This window comes from Podarcis melisellensis (genome assembly GCF_964234715.1).
Source record: "Podarcis melisellensis genome assembly, chromosome: 3".
Classification (NCBI taxonomy): domain Eukaryota; kingdom Metazoa; phylum Chordata; class Lepidosauria; order Squamata; family Lacertidae; genus Podarcis; species Podarcis melisellensis.
In genome coordinates, this window is record NC_138530.1 from 118,405,664 (window position 1) to 118,424,624 (window position 18,961).

Here is an 18,961-nt window from a genome sequence, read left to right on the forward strand (position 1 = left end):
TGATGGCAACAAGTTGCTCAGCCAGCCACAAGACATGGATGATGCTTTCCTAAACACAGGTTACAGCACAGTCACAGAAGAGAACAATGGAAGCAATGGGGAATTTCAACCATCCTGCCATCAGCTGGAAGCATATTGGGACATTCAATATATTCCTGACCAACCTTGCCTGGCAACGCCATCTCTCAGAAGGTAGGAAACAGCACAAGGGGACTTGCTCTTCTTGACCTAATACTGAGCACCAGATAAAAAACTGCTTGAAGAATTCGCAGAGGCAAGAACCTTGGGTGAAAGGGAGAAGTCATTTTGAAATCTGTGATAGCAAGCAATGTAAGAACTGAACATAGATGGATGCATATCTTCGAAAGTGGATATTGAGGAGTTTAAAAAAGAGTTGGGTAGGATGTTGTGACAAGAACATTTGAGGGGAGATGAGATGAACATTTGAGGAAAGGAGATGCTGTGGAAAACTGGAAGCACAACTGCAAACTTCATTTTTTTTTAAAAAAATTACAGCTTACAATACACAAAAAACAAAAAAACTAATCAAACAAAAACAAAGAAAACAACAAAAGGAAAGAAAAGAGGAAGAGGAAGAAGGGAAAACATACAAAGCACTCTTATCAGAGGTAAATCTTAACCCTTGTCTCACACCAAAAGGTGTGGACCTTCCCAGGTCTCACCTGGGAGCTTCCCATTCACTTCCCAGCCTGCCACTCTGGGAGATCTTCCCTTCCCTGCCTCTCACTCAGGGTCTTTCACCTTCCATCCATCACCTTGCCATGCATACCCTCATTAACCCAGAGGAGAGGACATCAAAAAAACATTTTTAAAATCGGCAAGAGTAAAGTGGATAGACGAAGAAGAAGAAGAAAAGAAAACACAGGAAATAAAGATGAGAAAAAAGAGAGATAAAAGAAAAAGAAATAAAGAGGAATTCTGATTCTCTGTCTGTCAATTATGTACCATATATAAAAATTATTCAAAATATTCAAAGTGTTCACTCCAGGATGGTATCCAGCTGTTCCTCAATCTGCGAGGCGGTGTTTTCCCAATCTTCTACCCCAGACAACTCAAGTTCATTCATTTTCCTTTCCACACAAAAAGTCCAAAGGGGGCTCTTCAATTGTTATTATTGCTAAATGTCAAGAATAGTCTTCCAGAAGAATCATCAGAGGCTTGGTGGCTTTTCCTCTGAATTCACTCCAACTTGTACACAGGATCCTTTCTCTCTCAGCTCGCTCTCTGCCATCTCAATATGTTTCTCTTAATGTTTCTGTCAATGGTTTTATTCTATTCCTCCAGCATTACAATTCCATCATTTGTCTGTTTCACACCTCCAGGCACCTGTCCTCTCCATTTCATCATCTGCTGCCTCCGCTCTACCATTGCACTCTCATGTTCAGGCAGATCTTTATCAGTATTCCCTACCCCCAAAAAAGGTCCTGTGTGTTATTTCTCTGATCTATTTTTGTTTACCATTTTATATAACTTAGCTCTGAGCTCTTTCAATTGCTCATCCAATAATTGCCACATGATACCAACAGTCAGTGGAGTGCTCAACAGTATCTTTGCCATATTGTTAGTCTCTACCTTAACAGTCTCTGCCTTGAGTAAGTCTGTCTCCTTAAGAAAAAAGTGCATTCATTTCCAACGCTAAGGAATTTAGTTTCACTTTTGGAGCCAGCAGTTCACAAAAGGATAGAGTTTAAAAATAATGTAAAATGAAGATTCTTAACAACCAGAGCATTCTTATCCGTTTATAATCTTTGTTAATCACAAATAGGATACACTTTTTGTTTCATTTATTTAGCCTGTTAGTTTTTTCCGCCTGCCAGAATGACTAACCAGCTGAAACCCAGGAAATGTTTACAACTGCTGGGATAGCTCAATCAGACGAGCATGAGATTCTTAATCCCAGGGTTGTGGGTTTGAGCTCCACGTTTATTTCTGCCATTGCAGGGGATTGGACTAGATGAACCTTGTGGCCTCTTCCAACTTTACAATTCTATGATTCTGTGAAAGTGATAGACCTGTGTTGGGAAGGCTAAAACTGAGCTGAGGCTTGCAAAAGATATTAAAAACAAGAGGCACATTTTTGGCTACGTTTGGAGCAAGGAGTAGAACAAGGAAGGGACTGATCTGGTTACTTGAGATGTGTTAGCAGGAGATGAAGAGAAGGCGGAACTGCCCAATTTATTATTCCCTGGTCTTCTTCAGCAAGGGGCATTGGGTTAACCTGAGGGGAATAGAACAAATGATGTAAGAAAGGACTTGCAGCCCAGGAAAGGAAAGGAAATGATTAGAGAACACTTATCTACTTTGAATGGGTTTGTCTCCAGGGCCTAGATGAATTACATTCTGTGGGGTTGCAGGAGTTTGAGGATGTTATTTTAGAGCCACCAGCCATAATCTCAAAGAATTCTTGGAGAATGGCTGCTATGCCCAAAGACAAGATGGGAAATTTTCCTCCTTATCATAAAGAAGAAAAAGAAAAAGTGTGTTCAGCAATTGGCCTGTTGGCAGGTCTATAGGTCTACAGCCCACACTTCATCATGAGGTCCCAGGGCAGGTTATATGTAGGTCAGTGCAATTAAATTGTGGGAGTTTACTATAGATCCCCAAGCCAAACGGAGGACATAGATGATGCCTTCCTGGAACAGATGGCCAAGCATGCAAAAGGAAGGGAGATAGTAGTAATGGGGGACTTCAATTACCCGGATATTTGTTGGATGTCAAACTCAGCCAAGAGCATAAGGTCAAACAGATTCCTCACTGGCCTTGCAGACAACTTCATTGTCCAGAAAGTGGGAGAAGCAACAAGAGGAACAGCCATTTTAGATCTGGTCCTAACCAATGTTGATGACCTGGTTAGTGGGGTAGAAGTGGAAGGATCATCATGCTCTTCTGAAGTTTACTATACAGCGGAAAGGAGCAGCCAAGCATACTAGGACTCAATTTCTTGACTTTAAGAAAGCCGACTTCATAAAACTTAGGGAAGTGCTGGGTGAGATCCCATGGACAGTAATACTAAAAGGAAAGGGAGTTCATGATGGCTGGGAGTTTGTTAAGAGGGAGATAGTAAAAGCACAACTTCAGGCAATACCAATGAGACGGAAACATGGAAGGTGCCTAAAGAAGCCAGGGTGGCTATCTAAAGAACTTTTAACTGAGTTAAGATTAAAAAAGGATGTGTACAAAAAATGGAAAAGGGGGGAAACCACCAAAGAGGAATTCAAACAAATAGCCGGCACATGTAGACACAAAGTCAGAAAAGCTAAAGCACAGAATGAACTCAGGCTTCCTAGAGAGGTTAAAAGCAACAAAAAAGGCTTTTATGGGTATGTTTGTAGCAAAAGGAAGAACAAAGAAACAGTGGGGTCACTCAGAGGAGAAGATGGTGAAATGCAAACAGGGGACACAGAAAGGGCTGAACTCCTCAATGCCTTCTTTGCTTCAATCTTCTCCGATAAAGAAAACAATGCCCAACCTGAAGAATTTGGAGCAAATGATTCAGCAGAGGAAACACAGCCCAGAATAACTAAGGAGATAGTACAAGAATACTTGGCTAGTCTAGATGTATTCAAGTCTCCAGGGCCAGATGAACTGCATCCAAGAGTATTAAAAGAACTGGCAGATGTGATCTCAGAACCACTGGCAGTCATCTTTGAGAATTCCTGGAGAACAGGCGAAGTCCCGGCAGACTGGAGGAGGGCAAATGTTGCCCCTATTTTCAAAAAGGGGAAAAGAAAGGACCCAAATAATTACCGCCCAGTCAGTCTGACATCAATACCAGGGAAGATTCTGGAGCAGATCATTAAGCAAACAGTCTGTGAGCACCTAGAAAGGAATGCTGTGATCACCAATAGTCAGCATGGATTTCTGAAAAATAAGTCATGTCAGACTAACCTGATCTTGTTTTTTGACAGAATTGCAAGCCTGGTAGATGAAGGGAATGCAGTGGATGTAGCCTACCTTGATTTCAGCAAGGCATTTGACAAGGTGCCCCATGATATTCTTGTAAAGAAGCTGGTAAAATGCGGTCTTGACTATGCTACCACTCAGTGGATTTGTAACTGGCTGACTGACCGAACCCAAATGGTTCCTCTTCATCCTGGAGAAGAGTGACTAGTGGGGTGCCACAGGGTTTTGTCTTGGGCCCGGTCTTATTCAACATCTTTATCAACGACTTGGATGATGGACTCAAGGGCATCCTGATCAAATTTGCAGATGACACCAAACTGGGTGGGGTGGCTAACACCCCAGAGGACAGGATCACACTTCAAAACGACCTTGACAGATTAGAGAACTGGGCCAAAACAAACAAGATGAATTTTAACAGGGAGAAATGTAAAGTATTGCACTTGGGCAAAAAAATGAGAGGCACAAATACAAGATGGGTGACACCTGGCTTGAGAGCAGTACATGTGAAAAGGATCTAGGAGTCTTGGTTGACCACAAACTTGACATGAGCCAACAGTGTGACGCGGCAGCTAAAAAAGCCAATGCAATTCTGGGCTGCATCAATTGGAGTATAGCATCAAGGGAAGTAATAGTGCCTCTGTATTCTGCTCTGGTCAGACCTCACCTGGAGTACTGTGTCCAGTTCTGGGCACCACAGTTCAAGAAGGACACTGACAAACTGGAACGTGTCCAGAGGAGGGCAACCAAAATGGTCAAAGGCCTGGAAACGATGCCTTATGAGGAATGGCTAAGGGAGCTGGGCATGTTTAGCCTGGAGAAGAGGAGGTTAAGGGGTGATATGATAGCCATGTTCAAATATATAAAAGGATGTCACATAGAGGAGGGAGAAAGGTTGTTTTCTGCTGCTCCAGAGAAGCGGACATGGAGCAATGGATCCAAACTACAAGAAAGAAGATTCCACCTAAACATTAGGAAGAACTTCCTGACAGTAAGAGCTGTTTGACAGTAGAATTTGCTGCCAAGGAGTGTGGTGGAGTCTCCTTCTTTGGAAATCTTTAAGCAGAGGCTTGACAACCATATGTCAGGAGTGCTCTGATGGTGTTTCCTGCTTGGCAGGGGGTTGGACTCGATGGCCCTTGTGGTCTCTTCCAACTCTATGATTCTAAATCATGTAATACATAAACATTAAATGGAAGGGATTTGCAGTGAACTCCCCATTCTTTGCAGTTTCTGTGAAATGAGTTAGCCTGGTTTGTAGTCGTCCCCACCTTACAGAATTTTAGTTGACAAGTGAAGTCAGAGCTAGGATTGGCAAGTGGCCATTTTGGAATACCTTTTCCTGCTTCTGTCTCATTGCTCCCCAGATATGGCATATAGTGGTTTGTGTGTGTTTGCACATCATATGACTTGTGGGAGCCTATGGATTTCAGCAGCAGCAGAGGAGAAAGGACCACTAGGAGGAGTGCAAAACTGGACATTTTCATCTGCCCTAGCTGTATCCAATATGTCTCTCCCATATCAGTTTCTGCAGCCACAGCAGGTGCTGTAACTCTCCAACACTCCTCCATTGTCTGCCAGGTCAACCAGCCAACATGCAATTTATGCTATTAAAATGTGCTGGTGTTTATGCAAATTTAATTTGTCCTGGGCTGCAATTCAATAGGACTTACATTTGAGTAGACATGGTTAGAATTGTGCTGTAAATCAATGGAATCTACTTTTGAGTAAATACAGGATTATGTTATTATTCTCTCTCCCTCCCTCTCTCTCTCTCTCTCTCTCTCTCTCTCTCTCTCTCTCTCTCTCTCTCTCTCTCTCTCTCTCTCTCATTCCAATCCTATTTTTAAAGCAATTAGGCAGGGGTTATTGAAGTATCATTGCTATTTGGCAGGAAACCATTTTGGATTAGGAAAAAAAACCTGCAATGATCAACTGGTTTTGACAATAAACTGTTACATGTGGTGTGTGCATTTTTACACCTCCAGTGTTGGCAAGCTTTTTGTTTCGTTATTTTGCTGTAAATTATCTGGATTGTGGAATGTTGGGGGCGGGCAGGATGCTCTCCTGGCTTTGTGTATGTTTATTTTTCTTTACAAGAATGGCATTATATATTTGCATCTTTTCCTCCCAGGAGCTCACGGCTGTGTCTCTTACGTCCCAATTCCTCTTTTTATCTTTGTAACAGCCCAGAGAGGGAGGATAGGCAAAATTATTATATGCACATATATAGGCAGCAGATTCCACCAATAGATTTCAGGGTGACGGTGTTCTTCCACTCCCATCCATATGCAGTGCATCAGGTCCAGGAATTCCTGTTGGCATCCCTGCCACTATGCTCAAGGCTTGGGGCTTCTCCATGCTTCCCCTTGTCCTGTGATTAGGAAGCACGGATCCAGTCAGTTTCCCCACTTGCCCCATGCTTCCTAGGCATGGGTCCTGGTCACATTTGCCTCTCTGGAAATCCCGCTTTTTAGGGCTGAATCAGAGCAAGCATCAATCCATAGAAAACCGCTGGTGTTTGCTCTGATTCAGCTGTAAAGAGAGCCCCCCCCCCCGAGATTGTGGCAGGACAATCTTAAGTTGCAGCCTAAGTTGATGGACAGACGGGCTGGCATTTATATACAGCTATTCAGCGAAGTCCTGTGGACAGTTCACAAAACATGCAAGGGACTGAGAGGCTATGAGGGAGTGTTGACAGTTATTTTGCCTCTACTTCAAGCGAAGGCTTTGGTGCCCACAGCAGGCTTGGCACTGTGATGCTCTTCTCAAAGGGCACAGTGTCCCAGTTAACAAGGGGACATCTCACAATCTAGTTAAATTGTCCATACATGCGCTCATCAAGCTATCCCACTGAAATCAGTGAACTTAGAACTTCATACATTTTGTTGGGTCATCTCCTGTTTCAAACTGTTTTGTCCATAACTTGCAAGCAAACTCTGGGGCGCATCTTTGGCTTTTCAAGATAAATTTAATATCAAAAATCTGAAGTGTCTATATAATTTTTGGGTGTTGCTTGGTAATATTGTGTTGCATAGTAAAACCTGGAGCAGGGGCATGGAGGAGAGGGGAGGAATAGCCTATCCATTTGGAAAGAATAATCATGTAATATTTATTGTCTGGGATTGAAATGTTTCTAATAGTCAAAGTAATAAAATGTCAGGAAAACCTAGACTTCCTGATGTAAAGAAGGCAATAAATTTCTTTGTTCATCAAGCCCAAAGTAGAAAAAAATGTAGCAATATTTTATGATAAGCAAAAAAATAATAAATGAAATTGAGTTCTAAGTTGAAGCAGTAGAGAACCCCCAGAGGGCACAATAGACTTACCTTTGGGAGTCTGGAGGAAGCAAATGGCAGCCAAGAGCACAATCCATGTATAATAAAATTCAAGGAAGTTTCAAATATAATTTCAGCAAGCAGTGAGGTATTTATTCAGCATCCAGCTTTGACAACTTCCCCCTGCCTCTGCTCAATATACAAGTATCATAAAAATACTAACTATTGCCCTCCCTGCACAAACCAGGAAATTATTTAAAGTTGATACTTTGCTTTTCAAATAATTAGAATGTGTTTTAAAATACATTTTTGTAAGCTCCTTTAATACCTTTTCACCTCTAACCATCTAATTCTACAGCATATAATTCTCAACTTCTTTCAAACTGCATATGTATTATTTGGGTCCATAAGCTTAGGACACAATTAAAAATACTGCCTGCGTAAAAGGAAACTCATGATGAGTCTGCCAAAACTGCACCATATTTGTATGTCTTGCCTGTGATTCCACTGGAATATAAAGTATGTTCTCTATTCTGTCGGCATCCCCAGTCACTGGAAGAAATTTGCTTTGAGATGTTATCTACCCAGGTGTTCTCCTCTCAAAAAATTATTTGCACTCCTGTAGGAAATGCTAGGAAAATTCCCTGCCAGAATCAGCCACAACAGCACGGCCAGAATTTAAATACAGACAATTGACAGCATTTGAGTGGCAGGGTGGGGGGCGAGACAGAAAGTTCTGAGTTGGTGGGCAGGTCTCCAGAGTTCAAATAAAGGATTTCCTCAGTCTTTGACACCCATAGGTGTTACAGACTTAGAACACTTATGTCATTATAAGGCTATAAGCCTTTGTAATAAACCAATATGTTTGGTCTCTTCACTATGAAAGTTAGCACAGAAGATTTACCAGGTTTTAAGAAATAATTTTTTAAAAATGCCCACTATTCAAATTCTCCTTTTGCCACTTGCATGATATTACAAATTCTAGAATATTGCAGGAGTGGTCCCTTCAGTTTCTTAAAATGAATGTTCAAATTATAATTATTAATTTCACTAGGACAGAGATGTTTTTGGGAAATGATATATAATGAGTTAAAAAAATGTTGAAATATACATTTGTTAAAAAACCAGAAACATTTCTATCAGGAATAATAGGAAATGAAATTAATAAAAAAGATTGGAAGTTGTTTTTATATGCAGTAACAGCAGCAAGAATTTTGTTGGCCCAAAAATGGAAACAAGAAGAACTACCCACAATTGAAGAATGGAGAATGAAATTGATGGATTATGCAGAACTTGATAAATTAACAGGGAGGATCTGGAACCGACAAGACCAGAGATTCACTAAAGACTGGAATAAATTTACAGATTATATGAAAAGTATATGTGATCAGATAACGTTTGTAAGTTTTCAGGAAGTCTGTGAGAATGTATAGTAGAAATATTGTTTTAAAAATAAGGTAAAATAAGATATTAATGTAGTGCAATATTAAATTGAGAAATGTGGAAGAAGTGAGCAAAACGGAGAATTATCAGACATGCTGATGGAAGTCCAAAAAGAGGAGTTGGTGATAAATTGGATATTTTGTTTTGTACAATTTTATATTGGAAAATTAATAAAAATTATATATATATATATATATAATTTCACTAGGACAAGCTATGAGAACATCCAATTTACCAAATTGAGTCTCCTGGATGGAAACTGCTTTTTCCTGCCTTTTTCCCAATGGCCAGTGCCAGACTGAGAAGGCTGCCACAGTCAATAGGAAAAGAAAGACAGAAGAGGGAAAAGAAAAGCAGCTGCTGCTGCTTCTCTCCCTCTCCCTCCCTCTCTCTCTCTCTCTCTCTCTCTCTCTCTCTCTCTCTCTCTCTCTCTCTCTGTTTTGTTTTGTGGGAGGTTTTTCTTTTACCTCCAAAATATCACCGAGATGTCAGGGAGAGGTGACCATCATATCTACAGTAAGACTTCCCCTTGGCCATAGGCAATGTGAAATGTGGGGGAGGAAAATTTGAATCCCTGTGACCCACTTTGGGAGGTAAATAATAAAAGAACTGGCTGGGTGCCAGGATTCAAAATGCTGGGCTAAATTCACTCTCCAGCCGGAGAGAGCCCCTCGTAGCAGAGTTTAAAGATACAAAAGGCAAGCAGCAGTATAGTGTTAGAAATTAAGTTGTTAGACTCTTTTATCCCATTTAGTCAGCTTGCAAACAGCGCTCCTCTCTTCTACCCAACTTACAATGAACAGCCCAGAGACTGTTAAGTAAGTTTAAAATGCTTTACTTACACAATGTTCCAAAGGTCCAATTCATGCATTTATCCAAGCAGCAGCAAGATACCTCTTGGGTATAAAATACCAAAAAAAAAAAAAAAAGCTTCAAGAACATGCTCTAAGCTTGGAGCTTGCTTAGATACATGTTCCACAGTCAGTTACATGGCACAGAGAAAATGAGAACAGGAAGAGAAGGCTTCACTTCCTCTCTCATCAGTTTCTTATTGGGTAATACAGTAGTTCTGGTGCTGAACCAGATTGCCTTGCCTGGTAGCTTGGTGCCTTGACTTGGGAATATTTCCTAATAGAATTTTTGTACTACTTTTTCATTAAGAGGTGGCTGATTTGGTTACATCTCAAAAGTTGGCCTATCTCTTTTCAATAGATTATAACTGGTACTGCTTGGGCATCTTGAGGAATCTCCATTAAGCACAGACCCACTTCAAGTAACTCTCTTGAACCAAAGGGTATGATGTTTTTCGTCTGATGTGTTTTGTAAATCGGCAGCGTTAAGAGAAAATGTTTGGAGTCGGTGTTTGCACATACACAGCATTACCATTTAAGATAGTTTCCCCCATGACCATTGTAAGATATTATATATGGCAAAAACAAAACATACCTGTATAGTTTATAGCTATATTTTTCCTCTATATTTCTGGTTTTGGTCATCCTATATCTCTTATTGCTAGCAACAGAGAGAAATCTCTGTACTTTTCTCCCAGTTATAGAGAAAAGACAACTGATGCTCCCCTGTAATTAATATCATTCCTGGGAATAAGATATGAAGATTTCAACGTAATACATGGTACCCTGTCTTTTAAAGGGTTGTTTCTATTGCTTCCATCAATGATTTATGGAAGTTCAAGTATCTGATTCTTGTCCTTCCATGATATATGGGATTTTTTAGAGTGTCATTATCTTAAGGGACCATAAAAGTTATATTAGAATAGCTACCCTTTTACTGGTTTTAAAGCCATCTGGCCTTACTTAAGCCACCAAATGTACGTTCAATTCCTCCAGGGATGGTTTTGTTGCATAATGTTGGCTTGTTGCCCTCTGAAAAGTCAAGGATTTAATGCATGCCACCAAGTTTCCCTAACTGAACTGCTGCTCTGTACAGATGTACAGTTGGCGCTTTAAAAGCCTAACCTGGTCCCTAGACTAAAACCAAAACCAAAGAAGATTCACTCAGCCAATGAACTGTAATAGAATAGTCTTCAACTTGGGGCTAGACCTGTGACAAATGTCACTATCTATTTATCCTTAAATTATCTGTGGAAGTGTTTATGTACTATGAAACATTCCACATGAGCTAGACAGGAAACGGTAAAATATTTTATGAGAACAGCACATGGCTGACGGCAGTTTTAATGCAAATTTGGTCCCATTCTGAAAAATGCCAGAAAAGATTTTTTTCCACAACAATCCCGCTTTGACCCCCAAAGCACACTCTACTGCTTCCAAACCATGTAAGCCCGAGAGCCTCCTAGGAAGTAACATAAACTGGCTGGCTGACCGAAATGAAGGCAATAGGAAGAAAACTAGCAAGCTACACCATTAAAGGGAAGATCTCTTTAGAACCCGGAGTAGCTTCTCTTCTAATAAAACTCTTTTAAGTTACCTGAAGTCCTGACACACTAATGAATAACAGCTTCATCTAAGCATGTTTGGATCCCGCTTGCTTCAAACATGCAACTTTCATGCCTTATGCAGCAAATCATCTGGAAGCTTTTAAATGATGCTCACATTTCTGCACATCCCACCTTATCTCTAGGCTCATTCTGAAGGTTGCAGGCTTCCCAACAAGCACGTCCCACTCTGTGCATTCTCCGACAGTACACTGATGTAGGGGGGTTGTATACATTCAATCACTGAACCACATTTATTGTACTTGGGTGCAGATCCCATTGAATTCAACAGGCTTAACTTCTGAGTTGAGATAATAAGGTTGCACTGAGTCACAATGCCTCTCCATACTACTATGTGCATCTACAATAAGGAATCAATGTCATCTACAAACCAAGTATATAAGCACAAGCCAATAATATAGGATACTTGATCCTCAGTGAATTATTTTGCATTGCTTTTTTTGAATACAACGTCCTTCTTGAAGACTTGGTTCTGCTGTTTATTCCTTCTGAACAGATTTCAACACAGCCTTTGGCATATTCTATTGGCTGAGCTCAGTGGGCTGGACTACACCTAAATAGGCTGAAATGTGGCTGATTATTACAAAGTAGGGTGAGCAACATCACCTCAAAGCTTATCTCATGACTGTGAATGGCACCTTCACCCTAAATGAAGCTTAGGATGCAAGCTAAAAGGGATGTGATCAAAAGAATAGGACTATCAGGAAGTATAGGAAAAGGAAAAACTTGAAAGAATGCTGTATTCACCCATTATGCGAATATATACAGGCTGGTCCAAGAAAGTGAGACAAAGTGTAGCTTGTTTTCCTTATAATTCTTGCTTCTTGGCTTCCTTATAATTTTTGCTTCTTGGAGAAGAGAAAGGTTATTATATGGGTTTCTTGAACAAACCTAGATTTTATAAATAATTGCCTGTCAGACTGTTCAAGACAGACAAATATACAGCAGACCAACAAAAACATGATCTGTCATATTTCTAAGAGAAATATATGTTGATTTTTCATTCTCTGGGGCTGTAAGTGTACCAGTAAGAAAGACATGCCAGTGCTTTTTCTGCTGATGCACTTTTTTAAAAACAAATGTAAAATCTGGGAAAGATACAGCTACAGAAGGAATTTTTATTCCAGTATTCTTGGCCCAAAATGTTTTCATTTGCTTATATGCCTGCAGATCGAAACCAAATACAATAAATGCTGGTGTCCTTTTAAATAGTCTGGATGTTTACAGCAAGCATATAATTTTCCATCATTATGGACGCCAAGAAAAATAAGAAATCATGATAAAAAGAAAAGTTTAATCATACATTTCAGCAAGCATAGACGGAACATCAGAAATGTTTCTTCTTCTTTATTGTACATATTATTTTTAGTTCTTTAACATGCAGATTAGTTCCAGGAAAATGACATGGATTTTTTTAAAATTACAACTCTGCCAGTTCGTACAGTAGAATACAATTCACAAGAATAGCCAGTTTTGAAAACTGTCCAGTGATAAGGTTGGTATATATAATAAATCATTCCTTTAGTTGATTGTGAATGTCCTCTGTTTGCAATCTTTCTCAGTCCTTTGATTAAGTTTGCTGCAGCAGCGCTTGCCAATGGGTTGATATTGGAGAGTTTAAGTGAAACATTCAATGCGCTTCCCATCCAAAACGATAACCAGAACAATTTTCACGTTCAGACCTCACTCCAGAATTTGTACTAGGTACTGCTATAGTCGTCATGAAGACCACAGATTTACTGTATGAATGTACAGACAAATTAGCAGATAGTGAACTCATGAATTCCATTTAGTTGGCTCTAACACACTTGCTGCTCAATAGACATAGAGCTTAATACATTTCACTGAAAAAAATACTGAAAACACAAATGGGACATTTGAGGCAAAGTAAGCCTAGTAAGATTGATTGCTTTCAGCAATGTCATTCCTTAGGAAACCTTAAATCTTAATATTGATTTTTGAAGGTCACTGTGACTTGGCCTTGTTTACCTCAAATAGAAGAGCCTTCCATTTGACCCCTGCCATGGTCCTAGGCACTGCTTTTTTCAGGGGGGATGCAGGGGTACGCATACACCTAAACATTTTGTGACTCTAAATTTGGCCTCATTGAGGGGCAGTATTTCAATACAAGTAGGAAAACGAGAGTACCTCTAAACATTAATTTTTTTAAGCAGAAATGGCACACACCAAAGTGTCCCTGGCACATCGTTTTGAGCTCTTTAACGTGGAATGTGCATGGGAAGCTCCACATGTTCCCTGGCAATCTGCATTCCATAGCTGGATGAGAAGAAGGAGGCAGTCCCCACTGGAATACGAAGCCACTAAAATCATTCTACTAGGTTGTGCAAGCTTTCCCTCAAGTGTCTGAAGAACTTCCATTATCTTATTCTTAGCAGTGAAGCATAGTTCCCCCCTCTATTATTCTGTATTAAAACTGTATGCACATTTCACTCTTGCAACTGAAAATGTGTTCTAAAAGTGTGACAGAGCAAGTACCTGCTTTTCAAGGAGTCCACTCCCTGTGTCTATGCATGACTCGCCACTCTGAGTGTGTGTCCTGATTGAAGGAGCCTCACCTTAGACACATAATGGGCTGCCTTCTCTGATGGTGGAAAACTAGGCAGCATTTCCGCACCAGGAATGCTGATAAATGCTTCAATTACACCTGATACAGTGCTGCACCATAATTATTTTCGCCTAAGGACATCCATAGTGGGTGTGTGGTTTGGCCTCGCAGGAGTCTTTATTTAATTAATAATAATTTTGTCACGCTACAATAGCAGTTCTCTCACAGTTTGGAAAAGACTGTTTTTCAAAAAACAAACAAGGTAAACCAGAATTATTATAATGATCACAGATGGAAGCTAAGATTGGTGAGTTCTTAGCTCAGCTTAAAGGTCACAGTAAGGACTTCCTGGCTCACAGCTCATGGGCATAACTGCTACAGTACCCCAGTTTTCAATGGACACTGAATGCTTAATTACTAGGAGTTTCTGCCCCCCCAAATACTTTAACTGACACCCCTAAAAAAACCTTTTCCTAGCAAGAAGGAAAGAAAATAGAAAAGAAAGATCAGTTGCCGTTTAATGGACAAAGAAAAAACCATATGCTGGCTTCTTTTTGCCCTGCTATGTAAAAGGATATATAGTGATGAACTAAAATTAACAAAAGGGATACTGCATTCTCATCCACCTACACAATAGCCCAAACATCCTGCCATTAATTGCCTAAATGTTCCATTTAGGAAAGAAGAGTAACAATGGGTGGGGGCTGAAAAAAGAGACAGTCAGCCAGTTGATAGTCACAACAAACCAGCCCACTCACCAGCAGACACATGCTGGCTGGAACTTTTATTTATTTACTCCCCCCCCCCGAAGGGTGTCATGCGGGGAGGGGGAATCACCTTAATATAACATGGTCTTTCCTGTTGCTGTAGCCACATCCATATTAGCAAGCAAGAAAAGTCATCCCATTTCTGCGGTAGGCGCTCTGTCAAAGAAAGAAAATCTGTAATGAATTATCACATCAACTTAAACAAGGAAAAGAGGCAGAGAGCAGAGCAAGGCTTTCTTCCTGTTTTGTAGACCATTCTGGCTGCAATCTAACAGCAAGCATTAGAATGCTTCCACAATATTTCTGGTGAGGAAGCATTAAGCAACCACTTTTTCTATTAAAAGCTCAGTGTGGTTCACAAGTGGTTAGTGATACTATTCCAGGACATGTGCAAAAATATGACATCCTGTTTTGTTAATTACCCAATACATGGGGGTCAGAACGACTATTATTGTAGTTTTTCTATCCTTTATAAATCCATGCAGTCTCTTCACTCCAGGAGACTCTCCTTGACAGAGACTTCATGGGAACTAATCCTAGTCTCCTAGATTCAAATCCATCCACCTTGGTTTTCATATTTTTAATATTGTTCACACTCAAAATAGATAAGCTGTATGTTGAAGACTGGTATATTTAAATATTTCTACACCAACTTTCAACAAGGTCCTCTAAGGCAGCTTACAAAACCAATTAAAAACATACAAAAGCATCAACAATAGTTAAAAAAAGTTGGATAAAAATCAAATGAGCAGATCAAAAAGACATTTGATGTTAAAAGGTTGGGGAAATGGGACAGACTATCTGCTGCCTTAAAGCTAGCAAAAAAGTTGACTGGATTTGCTAGAGGAAGGAAGTACACAATTTAATCACCATCTCAAATACGATTGTGGCCACCTTTTTGCAGCAGCTAGCTCTAAAGGCAACACAAACAGAGATGATCGTTTTAGTTGACAGACTGGCTCATTTGGTCCCTGACCTTTGGTGGCTTTGCAGGTTAAAGCCATCACTTTGAATTTTGCTCAGAAACAATCTGGAAGGCAATGAAGGTCTTTGAGCAAAGGTGAAACAGGTTCTCCACTGTGAGTCCCAGTTTACAACATTTTGGACCAAGTGAAGTTTCAAAGCACTTTTTGGAGGCAGTCCCAACCAAAGATAGCCATTGATCTCTAAGGGCAGTGCAACACCAGTCAATACTGGTTGACTACCACTTCCATGTCAAACAGCCTGCCAACCAAGAGTAGGACTTAGCTTCCATTTATGAGCCTCCATTCAATTCTTTACTGATTCTGCACACTAACATTCACTGATTCATCTGAACAGAATGAATGGGGCATATTGATGAATCTTTACCCCAGTGGCACATCTGCGCAGCTTTTCATAGATCTTGAATAACAAGGGACAAAACAGAGCTCTACAGAGTTCTTTAGCATAAATGCTGCTGGGTCCTCCCTCTCTGAGAGGCACCTGCCACTTCCAAGACAACCTGTCCATACGCTCTTCAACACATCACCCAAGGAAGACAAGGGTCGAACACTCTGGAAGTAGGTGGGATTTCTTCATTTCTCTGTTCTGATCTCCAGACTGAAACAACTGGCCTGAGTCACTAATGATGAGGGGATGGAAGGCTCAGGGTTTGTTTGTTTTTTAAAATGTATTTATTTATTTAGGGGATCTGTATATCACCCTTCAAAAATGTTTTCAGGGCATTTACTGAAATATAAAAATGTAACAAAATATAAAAGCACACAATCATAATCCAATGACAAAATAGCTATTGCAAAGCACTGGGATAATAAAATAAAGGTTTTGGCTGGTGCAAACTCAACATTGTGGGCACTAGGAAAGTCTCTTTGGGGTGAGAGCACCAAAGGGTTTTGAATATTGACTGTGAGTCCTGGAAAATCAGCTGCCTGCCTTGTTGGTTTTTTTCTACCTGGCCTGGGATGGCACTGCCTGGACTGACTCCAGCTACAAAAGCTGAGGCTGCTGAACAGAATCTTGGGCTGGGATATTATTTAGGAGGGACTGTTGGGGTTATTGGTCTCTACAGTCACAACAGGCACTGTAACTCTCCAACCCCTGAAGGAACACTCTTCCATTGTCTCCTGAGAGACGGATGCCAATCAATGGGTTTTTTTGTTGTTGCTGTTGTTGATATTCATTTTTTTTTGTATCTTTTTAAATCTTATTATATGTGTAGGGCACATTTTCTATTATTTTCCAAGGATGGGTAGAGAATGCATGTGTGAAGCTTCAGTATTCACTTTTTAAAAATGAAATTCTATGCACACTTACCTCGGAATAAGCCCTACAGAATTCTGTTGTAAGTGTATTAATTAATCACTACATGGCAAATAATATAAGCTTGAACATGAGAGCATTTTTTGAAGTAAATAGCAAGACAATGTCATAAAAATTAAGAGCCGAGAATGAAATAGTCAAACACAGGCCAGACCTTAAATGACTAAAAGAGATCCAATATACCACAGGAACCACAAGTCCAAGGATGCCACAGCTTTGCAGCCTGCCCAAGCTATTGGAGTTCACATTACAAATTTCATGCAAAATAACGTATTTTCCTTCTTGACCTTGAAATTTAAACAGTTTTATAACCACAGCAACAACCTTTAACACACAAATAAAACCTTTAAAGCTACTGGGCAGCCTATATTCAGATAAATGAACCTGAGAATAAACTTGGATTCAGATTAAAGTTAAACAGTTGAATTCTCCACAGTTTGGGGGATGAGATTTTGGCAGCCACACAAACACAAGTTGGATTCAGGTCATAAAGAATCCAGTCTACCCTACGCCTCCTTTAAAACCACATGCACAGCTTTATTGTGGCCCATAGACCCAAAATACACCATACAACAATAGCATCTATTAAGGTGTAACATTGGTCTTGCTAGCCAACAGAGGAGCTGAAGATGTTTGGAAGACAGCCTCAAAGCCATTCTGCTTTACAGTGCATCTCAGTCAGTTTCAGCTTCAGTAGTTGCAAACCACACATTTACTCAGCAACAATCAACTTTAATAGAAATGTAATGACCTGGGCAGTGTGCAACCACCACTGAACAACAGATCACTTCTGGACTTCAAACATGAGCAGGTGTGACAAAGAACACACAAGTGAGAAGAGGAGGTGGTCAAAGTCAACATTTGCTGGGATCTATTTCTTGCCTTCTCTCCTAATCAATGAGGTATTATCAAACAGTATATAAATTATATGAAATAAATTTTTATTAAATAAATAATATCACCTTATTCATGCAAGCCTTATTCATGAGCCTACGCTGGCTTACAGTGGGGAGGCGCAGGCTTGCAAACCCCACCTCCAACAATTCTGCCCATGCAGAGGTCCTCTTCATTCATAAGGTAGCAAGCACTTTCATAGCAATAAAAAGAGGCTGGGCTTAACCTAGCAATAGCAGGTAGCACACGTCAGGTCTGTACAACTTGTGCCCCAGGCTGAGCCATGGCTGATGGCCCACTGGAGAACTCAAAAGCCACCGGGTTGCTTCTGCCTTTCTCCACACGGTTGGTGGGCTACATTCACCTTGATGGGTCACAAATGGTTTAGATTTCATATTTGCTTTCAATGCACATGGAAGCAGATCAAGTGCAAGTGAGTGTAGATTTGGGAGTCATCTCAAAGTGGATCTAACCTATTATATTCTGATTGCAAACATACCACTAGGATTGGGAATTAATATCAGAAGAGTCAACACAAGGGGGCGTGTTACCTAATAGGGATATGCACAATCACAGAATACCTTCATCATACTCATATTCATTTCTCTGTAACAATTAATGACATTCTCATTATTTGTTTATCTAAATGATCTACGTCACCCCACTGATATTGTATTGTCTCTTAAGGCAAGCATAGCATAATTTTGCTTCCTAGTCGTTCTTCAATTCCCTTTTATGACACTGCATCAAAAAGCCTTTAACAAATTGCTCTTCCCACTTCCTGGAATTTGTCTGATATCATCATGAAGAAGAAAGAAAAGAAGGTGAAAGAATGAAGGCATCTGCTCCAGTAAAAACTTGAGGTGTGGGAATAGTCCATAAACGTTTGCCAAAAGGAGAAAGAAGAAAATTGGTATGGAGTGGACTATCATTGTAAGTTTCTCAGAGGCTACTGTAAACAATGGTGAGGGAAGCTTAAAAAAATGAAACTAAAACAATACTTGGCAGTCACTTTTGCAAAACAAACATACTTATGCAAAGTTCTTCCCATCACTGCCACAAACTTTAATAGACTTATTTTTTCAGAGTAAGAGAAGTTCTGGAAATAAAGTTAGGCTGGAAGCCTGAAGGGAGAGAAGCAGAGAAAGAACTGTAAAGTTGGATTTTGTTTAAGGATCAGGTCAGAGCATAAAAACATGTAGCCTACTAACATTAAGACCTCCCACAGAGTATTACTGAAGATTATTAGTACAGTATGTAGTGGCCCGATTAGACCCTGCACTAAATAGGGCTGCATACAGCAAGTTTCATTTAG

The 18,961-nt window shown here is 40.1% G+C and overlaps 1 protein-coding gene and 1 long non-coding RNA gene across 3 annotated transcripts in view; both read right to left on the reverse strand.

The window, feature by feature from the left end:
* Positions 1 to 4,102, reverse strand: part of LOC309367371 — a 111,191-nt gene extending 107,089 nt beyond the window's left edge. The window contains exon 1 of the long non-coding RNA XR_014167101.1: positions 2,718 to 4,102. This is a non-coding gene — a long non-coding RNA (uncharacterized lncRNA). The remainder of the gene's footprint in view (positions 1 to 2,717) is intronic.
* An 8,348-nt stretch (positions 4,103 to 12,450) lies between these two features.
* Positions 12,451 to 18,961, reverse strand: part of SUPT3H (SPT3 homolog, SAGA and STAGA complex component) — a gene marked incomplete at its 5' end in the record, with an annotated part of 218,928 nt that continues 212,417 nt past the window's right edge. The window contains 2 exons of one of the 2 annotated variants that reach the window (XM_081906471.1): positions 12,451 to 12,857; positions 14,522 to 14,607. In XM_081906471.1, the coding sequence (XP_081762597.1) occupies positions 14,566 to 14,607 (42 nt within the window). In that variant the 3' untranslated portion in view covers positions 12,451 to 12,857; positions 14,522 to 14,565. Of the gene's footprint in view, positions 14,608 to 18,961 lie in introns of both variants that reach the window. The other variant, XM_081906472.1, reaches the window with a different exon arrangement.